The sequence below is a fragment of the Molossus molossus genome, unplaced genomic scaffold, assembly GCF_014108415.1.
Source record: "Molossus molossus isolate mMolMol1 unplaced genomic scaffold, mMolMol1.p scaffold_m16_p_19, whole genome shotgun sequence".
Classification (NCBI taxonomy): Eukaryota; Metazoa; Chordata; class Mammalia; order Chiroptera; family Molossidae; genus Molossus; species Molossus molossus.
In genome coordinates, this window is record NW_023425354.1 from 40,572,384 (window position 1) to 40,584,291 (window position 11,908).

The window sequence follows — 11,908 nt, forward strand, 5'->3', positions numbered from 1 at the left end:
TTCACCTCAGTCCCCACTTGCTTGTTTCAGCTCTTGTCTTTTGCTTTAATCTCAGACTTTTACTATGATGAATACTAGTTTGATTCCATTTACTAAATCTAAGAGAATACTTTTAGAAATGGTATACTTATTTATCTAATAGACCACTTTTTCTTCCTTTTTTAATTTGTTTTTATTGATTTTAGAGAGAGAGGAAGGGAATGGGAGAGAGAAACATCAATGTGAGAAACATCAATCAGCTGCCTCCTCCCCCAACCGGGAATTGAACCAGCGACCTCTTGGTTCCACAGGAGGACTCCCAACCAGCTGAGCCACACTGATTTTATTCTTTTATCTGACCCCAAGTGTACAAAACTGAGGACAACATTATCTTATTCTCTGTTTCATTGGGAAAACTTGTAATATATCTTTATTAAATACGATATTTGTTATAGGTCTTTGGTACATAATTCTTGTTCAGTTAAGGAAGTTCTAGACTTATCAGGCTGATCACTTCATAAGGGATATAAATGTCTAATCACTAGAAACTAATATATTATTGTATATCAATTATATTAAAAAAAACAAAAATTTTAAAAATAGGGTTGAGCTGGCCCTGAAGCTCCAGATAAGATTTTGATGGCATGAAAGCAGGAGGAAGAACATTTAAGATAGAACACGATAAACCAAAGACAGAGGACTTTATTGAAAAATGTTAATTACAAAAATATCCCAGTTTTTTGCTTTGTTGGGAGATTTTTTAAAAGTATTTCCTACCATTTGAAAACTGAACATTTTATTTGGTAACTCAACTAAAAATTATATGAAGTACCACAGGCATCTAAAACCAAAGTTAGTTTTATGTACTCTATATCGTACTTTACATCCCTTGGAATTTTTGACCTATGGATGCAGATAATTTTATGTACAAATGAATAAATAATAATAGTTCGTGTATATTGAACACTTAGTCTTTGTGATGCTCCATTCTAAGTGTCTTAAGTTTATTAAGTTATTTAATTATTGGAACAACTTTGAAGGTAGATGCAATTCTCTCTTTTTTAGGTAAGGAAAACAGGCACAAAGTGATTAAACAAACTTGCTCAAAGTAGCTAGTAAGTAAGTATAGAGCCAAGATTCAAATTCAGGCAGCCAGGCTCCAGAATTGATGTTTATATTTTTTGTCTTAAAAAAATGATTGATATAATTTTTATGATATGATTCTATCTCAAGAAAATTAGACTTTTTTGTGCTGTTAGCTCATTTATATTTTGAAACATGTTTAATTTTATTTTTTAAGACCAAACTGGAAATTCAGAAAGCCCTTGCAGAAGATTCCACTGTATATGAATATGACAGTATTTATGATGAAATGCAGAAAAAAAAAGAAGAAAATAATCCTAAATTGATTTTGGGGAAAGACCGAAAGGTTTGTAGCTGAAAATACAAACTTTCTTTGACCTTGACCTACATTGTGTATCTTAATCTTATTTCAGCATGAAGATGATCTGAGAAAAAGCTTTTAGGCATTTGAAGTGTGAAGTGCCCCTACCTGCAGATATTACAGATTTGATGTAGAACCCATGAAGCCATACATTTAGTATTCCATCAGGAGCAAGTGAATAATCTTACAATTTTATAAATTTTGGGTTTTGCCTTAAAACATTTGCAAATAAATTTGTTTGTTTTGTTTTTGTTAATCCTCACCTGAGGATACTTTTTCCATTGATTTTTAGAGAGAGTAGAAGGGAAGGGAGGGAGGGAGAGAGAGAGAAAGAAATAAAAACGTGAACGTGAGACATATCAATCTGTTGCCTTCTGCACACGCCTCAACTGGGGCCGGGGACTGAACCTCCAACCCAGATACATACCCTTGACTAGGAATCAAACCTGTGTCAGTGCTTGGGCTGACATTCTGACCACTGAGCTACAACAGCCAGTGCGCAAATAATTTTTTGAAATATTTTTCTTAGAAAATGTTTGTTCTGCTCTTGTTCGTGCTTATTTGTATTTTATCATTCTCTCATTTGTTTTATTGCTTCTTACCTGGTAACTGAATCATTTACACATATCATGATTAGATTTTTAGTTTGAAAAATAATTAAGGGTGGGGGTTAAAATAAGTTCAGATTTTCTTATTCTTTCATAATCATAGACTAATTTTTAAGGATCTTTGCATCTTACAGTATCTACAAATAAAGTGGTAATGTAAAATGATATATTAAAGCTACTATTTTAAATAATTGTATTACAACTAATGTGAAAAACTAGTAGGAACCTTTATGATTCACATATCTGTTGAAGAAGTATTAAGGCAGTACCAGTAAAAAGGGTAAGAAAAACAGTGGAAAAAAATTACTTATTTTGAGATTTTAAAAAATAATGCTAAAGTAGCACTTTGAATATTTTTTATTTTACATTTACATTTTTATTGAAAAGAACTTTAGTTTCAATCTTGCTAATGTATATTGCTTTTTGAGACAATGATGAGCCTATTTGGACTAGACATTTCTTTCTTAATAAATTCATGATAAAAAATATTAACAATTATTATCTTTGACTCTTTCCTAAATCTTATATTTCCCCTCTAGCCCAAGTATATTCACAACTTATTAAAAGCAGTCGAGATCCGAAAAAAGGAACAGGAAAAAAGAATGGAAAAGAAAATACAGAGAGAACGAGAAATGGAAAAGGGAGAATTTGATGATAAAGAAGCATTTGTGACATCTGCTTATAAGAAAAAACTACAAGAGAGAGCTGAAGAGGAGGAAAGAGAAAAGAGGGCTGCTGCACTCGAAGGTGAAGTGGAAGAGGGAGGGGGTAGAAGGAAGCAGAAGCAGCAGAATTCTGCCGCATTTAACCTTTTCTTCTGTCACTGAACTTTCAGGTTATAATGTTGTGGTCATAATTTATGTATAGGAATTGAAGGTACAAGTTATATTATGTTGTATTATAAAACAGAGGAGGTTTTTACTAAAAATAGTTGCACTCAATAACTAGTACTTCTAGTAACCTTTTCACTCATGTCTTGTTTTGTTGCTTAAAACTATGGTCATTACAAGTCATTACCTTGGAAAATTATTCCAAATGTAAAAACTCATTACAAGGCTTAATACAACGACACTTGTAGAAGCAATATCATCAGATTTAAATCCTAGTTATGTTTTCTGATATGGGAAAATTAGAGTAACAGTACCCAAGAGCATCAACTTGGAACATTAATTCAAGAAAGAACAAAGATGTGCAAATGCCAAACAAATTTACATAGCTTTACTTCAGTGTTTTCTACTCATGGTCATTTCTCAAGATTTGAGTGAAATATATGTACTTATAAATAGCTTAATTGGCAAATGCTAATCAGCTTTAAGTGGAAGAAAACCAAATCTGTAAGACTGAGTGTATGCACGTACTGTATGTTTGTCTAGCGCATCAGTCAGCAAACTTTTGTAAAGGACCAGATAATGAACATTTTAGGCTTTGTGTGCCATATGATCTCTGTTGCAGCTACTAAACCCTGCCTTTATAACGCAAAAGCAGCCCTGGACAATATGTAAACAAATGAACAGGGTTACATTCCAGTAAAAATTTATTTACAGCGGCAACAGGCCAAAGTTGGCCTACAGGCTATAGTTTGCCAACTCTTAAATTTTTTTTTTGTTAATCCTCACCCAAGGATATTTTTTCATTGAGTTTTAGGGAGAGTGGAAGGGGAGGGGGTAGAGAGAGAGAGAGCGAGCACGTGTGAACAAGCAACATTGATGTGATAGAGACTATTGGTTGCCTTCTACAAGACCCCAACCGAGGCTTGGGATTGAACCTGCAACCCAGGTACATGCCCTTGTCTGGAAATCAAACCGATGACCCTTCCTTCGGTAGGCCAACACTCTACCCACTGAATCAAACTGAATCAGGGCCTGGTTTGCCAACTCTTGATCTAGACAATAGTTTACACACTGTATATGTTATATACTCTATATCTGTAAAACAGCTGCATTTTTGCCTTGTTGAGTATATTCTCACTTTTGCTTTCCCTCTCTTAGCACGTTTGGATGTAACCAAGCAGAAAGATCTCAGTGGATTTTATAGGCATCTATTAAATCAAGCAGTTGGTGAAGAGGAAGTACCTACGTGCAGCTTTCGTGAAGCTAGGTGAGACGTGGCATATGGAATATTTAGAATAAAGACATTGTTCATGATTTGTGATTGTAACCCTCTGAAAGATAGAGGATTGCAGCATTGCATATTGTTTTGTCAGCCAAACCTGACTTAATTGGCTAGAAATTCAGTTTCTTAATTTAAAAACATGTAGATTTAGTTCAAGATCGTCTTTATTCTGCAGTAATTTTACATGCATATTTAGGTAGTATATAAAAAAAAGATGTGGTTTATTTTTATAAATAGGACCTAGCCTCCATAAAATGTAAGATTCACATATTAAAGGCTAGAAGTGCACTATCCAATATGTAGCCGCTAGTCACATGTGTCTGTTTAATATTAAATTTAAATTTTTTGGTCATAGCCACATTTCAAGTACTCAGTTGCCACATTTTGCTAGTGGCTACCATGTTAAGAGAACAAATATGGACATTTTCACTTACAGACATTTCTATTAGTACTGGTCTAGAGGATTTTTTGAATAAAATTATAAAGTATTAAGTATGAATGGTGAAATGATGCCATAAATATATAGAAGGTAAAAGGGAGAATTAGTCCTAAACTTGTATTTAAGTAAATTTTCTGGGAACAGAAACATTCAGATAAGAGGATCTGAGTCTTATGTTGCTGAGGAAAGGGGAGACAGGAGACTGGAATTAAGGATTAAGAGAAGGAATTAGGTTTATACTTCCCACCCCCCAACCGCTAGGTTTTGATTAAAAAATTGATGAGATGAGTCTAAGAAGGTATATTTGAAAATTGAGATTTTGAACAGAAAAATGAGCATTTTTATTACAGTGTCATCTGGAATAGTTGTGAGGCCAACCATAAGTCTCCATAATGTCACTTAATAGTTACACTTCTCAGAGCCTAATACAATTCCTAATTATTGGTGACTACTTTAGCCAAGACAGTTGTACTGTCAGTTCCTAGAGAACCATAGTTGTTGCTCTGTTAGTATGATTAGTAAGTGATAAGAATGAATGTGTGAGTAATGTAAATAAATTAACCACACTTATCAGCGGGGAAATTGTAGATGATGTAAACAATTTTAGTGTTGCTGATTATAATGATAGGATGGATTCATGTTTCATTTTGTTGTGATAGGTGCCAAAGAGTATATCAAGATGCTGGTGCCTTTTTAATTATAAGAGGGTTTATTTAGTGATATTTCTAGTTAGATTTTGCCACCATTTTGCTGTGAAAAAATGTATTTTCATCTATTTCCAGAACTCTTCTTTTTTTTTTTAATCCTCACCCGAGGACATTTTTCCATTTTTTGTTCAGATAAAGTGGGAGGGAGAGGGAGGAAGAGAGAGAGAGAGAGAAACATCAACGTGAAAGGGACACATCGAGTGGCTGCCACCCGCACGACCAACCAGGGCCAGGGACAAATGGCTACCGAGGTACATGCCCTTAGCGGGAACTGAACCCGGATCTCTCTGGACTGTAGGCCGATGCTCTAACCGCTGAGCCAAACTGGCCAGGGCTCCAAAACTCTTCTTAATTTTTATACAAAGAAAAATAAAAATCTTACAGAGAGCTACAACTTGAACTAATATAGTAGTAGTTTCATAATTGTAGTTTTATTGATTTAAATATTGAGAAAAATTATATGAACACTTTATTTGCTTACTATAAATGATAATGTGGCATTTAGTGTTATATTATTTTTTTAAAGGTCTGGGATAAAGGAAGAGAAATCAAGGGGTTATTCTGATGAAGTAAGTTCAGAGGATAGAATACCACATGAGAAATGCATTCTCCAAACTGTTGTGAAAGTGGAGGAAAACCCAGATGCAGACAGTGACTTTGATGCTAACAACAGTGAGGAGGATGAAATGGAAGAAAATACTAAAGTGAACTGTAGAAGGGAAAAGAGCATAGAGACCCCTGAGAACGACTCCAGGCGTCACAGGCATCAAACCCACTCACGGTCATCTAGTGAAGAAAGAGAACATGGTACCAAAAGCTACATAAAAAGTTACAAGTCAAGAGGACATGAGAAAAAGGAAGATCAGCACCAAGAGAGACAATCCAGGGACCAGGAGAACTATTACACTGACCGTGATTACCGAAAAGAAAGGAAGGATTCCCATAGGCATAGAGAGGCCAGTCATAGAGATTCCCACTGGAAGAGGCATGAACAAGAAGATAAACTGAGGGGAAGAGACCAAAGAGAAAGAAATGACAGAGAATGGAAAAGGGAGAAAGACAGAGAGAAATATCCTACAAGAGAACAAGAAAGAGACAGACAACGAAATGATCATGACCGACACAATAAGAAAGGAGAGAAGGAAGAGAAAAGCAAAGAAAAGGAAGAACATATGAAAGCAAGGAAAGGAAGATATGAAAACAGAGATAGAGAAAAACGAGAAATGAGTGTTCAATCTTCAGAAAGAATGCGAGACAGAAAGGAAAGCAGCCCTAATTCTAGGACAAAGGATAGGTGTAATGACCAGGAAAGATCCGGTAAAATGAGAAACATGGAAAAGGACAATGAAAGAATCCCAGAGAAACTCTCTAGTTCTGAAACATCGCTGGAAGCAAAGCACAGAATCACAGAGGAATGCCAAGAGATGGGCAAAAAACAGGAAGGAGTACACGAGACAGTGAACAAGTTTGCAAAACGGAACAATGAAGAAACTGTAATGTCAGCTAGAGACAGGTACTTGGCCAGGCAAATGGCACGGGTTAATGCAAAGACATATATTGAGAAAGAAGAAGATTGACTTTCTGGAACGTGCTGTTTGAACACATCAATACGCTGTTTGAACACATCAAGGAGTGTGTTAACAATGGTAAAATATATTTTTCAAAGTTTATTTTTGGTTTAGTATTAAGTTAAAAGTCAGTCCTTTTATCTTGACTGAATTGATATGTAATATTTACTTATCAATACCATATTGGTTATACTCAAGCAGCCTAAAGAGTGTGCTGAATCCCAGTAGGTACTTTATAAAGAAAATTAGCTCCACTGTAATCAAAAAGTAATGTAAACAACTCTCTTAATGGTTTTGTTGTAGGAGCTGTTTATTTTATAAATATTGTTTCAGATAAAATTAAGTGAATTTGAACAGAGAGAATATTGTTATACTTTATGTTTTGAAATTTGTATTAAAGTATAAAATATGGATAGATATGCATCTTGTTTAACTTTTAAGTTCAAGCATACTTGGCTTAAATGAAAATAAAAATGGTGATATGTTTGTACTTTAATTCATGCTCTTTTTTAAAAATGTCATTTATGCCACAATTCCTCCTTTTTTCCTCATTAGAAATCACTTTAATTCTGTGACCCTCTCACAAGTTAGTAAATTGGTTGTGTATATAAATCAGTTTTAACTAAGTGTGAAAAAATGGAGACATTTAGCCTAAATGAAATTAGCTAAAGATCCAGGTGGCCTATTTATGAACATGTCTTGTTTTAAATGCTCTAAAAAATATAATACAGCTTATTACAACTTCCCTTTATGTGTCAAAATAAAGCTATAATCTCTACACTAAGTCTTTGAAACTAAATAACTGTAAGTAATGTATTCATGGAAAATGGATGAATGGTATGGAGAAAATGGTTCTCTAACAAGTCTTCCCATTAAGAAAGTGTATTTGGTCTGGCTGGTGTTGCTCAGTCGTTGAGCGTTGACCCATGTACCAAGAGGTTGCTGGTTCAATTCCCAGACACATGCCCAGGTTGTGGGCTCAGTCCCCAGTGGGGGGCATACAGGAGGCAGCCAATTGATGTTCTCTCTCATCGATGTTTCTCTCTCTTTCTCCTTCTCACTACCTCTCTCTATAAAATCAATAAAGGAAGAAAAAAAATTTTTTTTTTAAAGTGTATTTTTCTTGGCTGGGTAGCTTGGTTGGAGCGTCCTACTGTACACTAAAAGATTGTGGCTTCGATTCCCAGTCCAGACACTTAGGGGAGGCAGCCAATCAGTGTTTCTCTTTCATATCACTGTCTCTCTCTTTTTTTTAAAAAAAATCATTGAGCCCTGCCAGTTCTGCTCAGTGGTTAGAGCGTCAGCCAGCATACCAGAGAGTCCCAGGTTTGGTTCCTGCTAAGGGCATGTACCTTGGTTGCAGCCCATCCCCAGCCCCGGTGGGGGTTCTGCCGGTGGCAACCAGTCGATGTATGTCTCACATAGATGTTTCTCTCTCTTCCTCCGTCCCGCTCTATCTAAAGATAAATGCCAAAATGTCCTTGGGTGAGGATTAAAAAAAAAAAAAAAAAAATCAATGAAAACGTATCTTCAGGTGAAGATTTTTTTAAAAAGCCTTAAATGGGGGACGGGAGAGGGAGGAGGGTGTCTGGGGGGGAAAGGAGACACATCTGTAACAAAAATACATTTTTTTGAAAAATGGCCTTAAAAAAAGTGCTATTTATCTCTCATACTTACTTTATCATAAAGAGTTACCACATTTTTAGAATAAACTTAGCTTAATAAGAATATTAACTTTTGCCCTGGCCAGTTTGGCTCAGCGGTTAGAGCGTTGGCCTGCAGTCCCAAGAGACCCAGGTCCGGTTCCCGCTAAGGGCACCTACCTCGGTTGCAGTTTGTCCCCGGCCATGGTTGGGTTGTGTGGGTGGCAGCCACTTGATGTGTCCCTTTCACATCGATGTTTCTCTCTCTCTCTTCCTCTCTCCCTTCCACCCTATCTGAAAAAAAAAAAAATGGAAAAATGTCCTCGGGTGAGGATAAAAAATATATATATATATTGACTTTAAAAAAAAAAATTACAGCCCTGGCCGGTTTGGCTCAGCGGTTAGAGCGTCAGCCTGCGGTCCAGAGAGACCCAGGTTTGGTTCCCACTAAGGGCACATATCTCGGTTGCAATTTGTCCCCAGCCCTGGTTGGGTTGTGTGGGTGGCAGCCACTCGATGTGTCTCTTTCACATGGATGTTTCTCTCTCTCCCTCCCACTCTGAACATAAAATGGAAGAAATGTCCTCGGGTGAGGATAAAAAAACAAAACAAAACAACATTAAGGATCAAATTTAGCATTTATAAATAATTTTATTACACCTTTAAAACCAGAAGGGACAAGTAACAAGAAAGCTTATGTGTCAGTATCTCCTGACTGACACGTTAAATATCAGTTGTATCCTAATACTTTAAAGTAGATCAGTGATAGTAACACTTACAAAGCACTGACTCCGCATGTATGGAGGGATGTGGTATAATGTAACTTTGAAAAAGTTAGGATGACATTGTGGAAGACCAGGAGTACAGGCTCAACTTGGATAGAGAATTTGGTGCCTCTGTTAGGGTTAAAACTAGAGCCATATTTAGGGAAGATCAGTTTAACCATAGTCTAGGAGGGAGAGACTAGTCTGAGGGATAAGGTGAGAAGCTATCGATTTCTCTTTCCCAGTAAGTTCAGAGACTCACAAAGCAGCTTGGATGCTTTAGCAAAAACTATAATACAGTTGGCCCGTGAACAACAGGTTAGAATTGTGTGGGTCTGATTATATACATACTTTTTTCAGTAAATAATGTATTTTCTCCTTTTTATGGTTTTAACATTTTCCCCTAGCTTTATTGTAAGAATACAGTATGTAAGGCATATTACATACAAAATATGTTAATTGACCATTTATGTTGTTAATGGTAGGCTTCCAGTTGGTCAACAATAGGTTACCAGTAAAATTTTGCGGGAGTCAAAAGCTATACAGTACATGGATTTTTGACTGTGTGAGAAATTGGTGCCCCTAACCCCTTCACCCTTGTGTTGTTCAAGGGTCAACTGTATTACTAAGTTTGACATAAGTTAGGGAGAAGCTATAAATTAAGGGTTTCTTCTTTCTTCTTCCCCAGATACATAGATGTTTTTGCCTCGAATTCATTCACACCTTTTCTGAGAACAGTGCCTTGATCTTCCCTCAGGAAAGTACCCCTTAACTACTGTTAGTCTGGTGATTCAAATGGGGCTGAAAAGGCTCCAGGAAAAGTATGTGACTCAAGCTAGGAATGCTAGTAGAAGACTTAACGTTTTCCACTGGCACCAACGTGAGCATGAGGTGAGTCCAGAGTTGCATGGGAGGAGTGTCTGCCTGCCTGATAGAATAAAGCTCACACAAAAGAGCAGAAACGAGTGAAAGATGAAGACCTAATGATTGCTTTTGAATCTCTGGTTCTAGTAGGGCATGTTATTTTTTAGCTACTTAAATCAATACTTTTCCTTTTTCTCTTGGCCCAGTTTGAATTGGATTTCTGCCACTATAGCCAAAAAGCTCTATTTCATACAACAAAGTTCCACATCTGATTAAGTCTGTGCCAAGTTACAGAACATTCTTAATCTTGAAAATTGTAGTATAATGTGTAAAGAAAGTGCATGTATCATGAGTATATAGTTTCATGGATTTACACAGCAGCAGCTCCCCTCAAACCCTATTATAGCCTACTCCCCCCTTGACTTTTAACACCACAAATTTTGTTTTCTAGATTGTATAGCATTTATCCATCTATTATTAATAGGCATGGAGTTTATTTTCTGTTTAGAGTTATAAATAATACTTTTAGGAACATTCTTGTACTTGTCTTCTAGTATGCACATATTTATGTTTTGATTGAGTAATTCCTAGGAATGGAATTGCTGATTCATAGAGTACGCAACAGTTTTAATAGATACTGTCAGAAATAGTACCAAAATATACTCAATGTTCCAGTTGCTCCACATTCTTACTTATACCTGTTCAGTGTTTATCTTTTGTCATCTTTTAATTTTAGCCATTCTGGTGGGTGGGATATCTCATGTTTCTTTTAATCCTCATTTGAGAGAAACGAAGTAAGTGAAAAAGAGAGAGAAACCTTGATTGGTTGGCTCATACACACGCCCTGATCAAATCTGCAACCTGGTCATGTGCTGATTGGGAATTGAACCTGCAACCTTCCTTCAGTGCACAGGATGACGCTCTAACCAACTGAGCTACACTGGCCAGGGTGATAGCTCATCGTTTTATTTTTGGTTCCCTTAATGGCTATCATATTGGCATTAGTACTACTACTTTTTTTTTAATCCTCACCAGAGGATATTTTTCCTTTTTTTTTTTTTTTCATTCTGACCTGAGGACATTTTTTGCATTTATCTTCAGATCAAGTGGGAGGGAGAGAGGGAAGAAAGAAACATCCATATGAGAGAGACACATCAAGTAGTTGCCACCCACACAACCCCAATCAGGGCTGGGGACAAACTGCCACAGAGGTACGTGCCCTTAGTGGGAACCGAACCCGGGACTCTCTGGTCCACTGACTGATGCTCTAACCACTGAGCAATACCGGCCAGGGCTCCATTGGTTTTTAGAGAGAGTGGAAGGGAGTGATAGAGCGGAGAAGATAGAAAGAAACATGGATGTGACAGAGACATCGGTTGGTTGCCTTCTACTCGCACCCCTACCAGGGCTGGGAATCAAACCTGCAACCCAGCTACGTGCCCTTGACTAGGAATTGAACCTGCAACACTTCAGTGTGCGGGCCAACGCTCTAACCACTTAGACATGCCAGCCAGGGATGGATAATTCCTTTTTAAAGAGTCTGTTTCTTTTGCCTATACTGGTTCTTCATATATCCTGGATAGGGGTCTTTTATCTTTGCAAGTAACTTCTCCCACCTCTGGCTTGCCTTTTACTCTCTTAACAGTATATTTTAACACCATCTAAGTCTGTATAACGGCTTGTCCCCTAGAAGAGAGCATCGGAATAAGTTAAACCTTGTTGCTGTAACAAGCTCAGATTGTGTCAGACGGTTTTGATCATCTGCCACAGAGTGTTGCTT

At 36.8% G+C, this 11,908-nt stretch overlaps 1 protein-coding gene and 1 non-coding gene across 7 annotated transcripts in view; one reads left to right on the plus strand and one right to left on the minus strand.

Annotated features, from left to right (window-relative positions):
- Positions 1-7,344, plus strand: part of NSRP1 (nuclear speckle splicing regulatory protein 1) — a 32,376-nt gene extending 25,032 nt beyond the window's left edge. For 5 of the 6 annotated variants that reach the window (XM_036269395.1, XM_036269394.1, XM_036269397.1 and 2 more), the window contains 4 exons: positions 1,280-1,408; positions 2,571-2,778; positions 4,020-4,128; positions 5,816-7,343. In XM_036269395.1, coding sequence (XP_036125288.1) covers positions 1,280-1,408; positions 2,571-2,778; positions 4,020-4,128; positions 5,816-6,866 — 1,497 coding nt within the window. In that variant the 3' untranslated portion in view covers positions 6,867-7,343. Of the gene's footprint in view, positions 1-1,279; positions 1,409-2,570; positions 2,779-4,019; positions 4,129-5,815 lie in introns of all 6 variants that reach the window. The other variant, XM_036269393.1, reaches the window with a different exon arrangement.
- Positions 7,345-11,784: 4,440 nt separating this feature from the next.
- LOC118635142 lies at positions 11,785-11,908 on the minus strand. Its single transcript, XR_004960480.1, has one exon. It is a non-coding gene; the product is annotated as a small nucleolar RNA SNORA28 (small nucleolar RNA).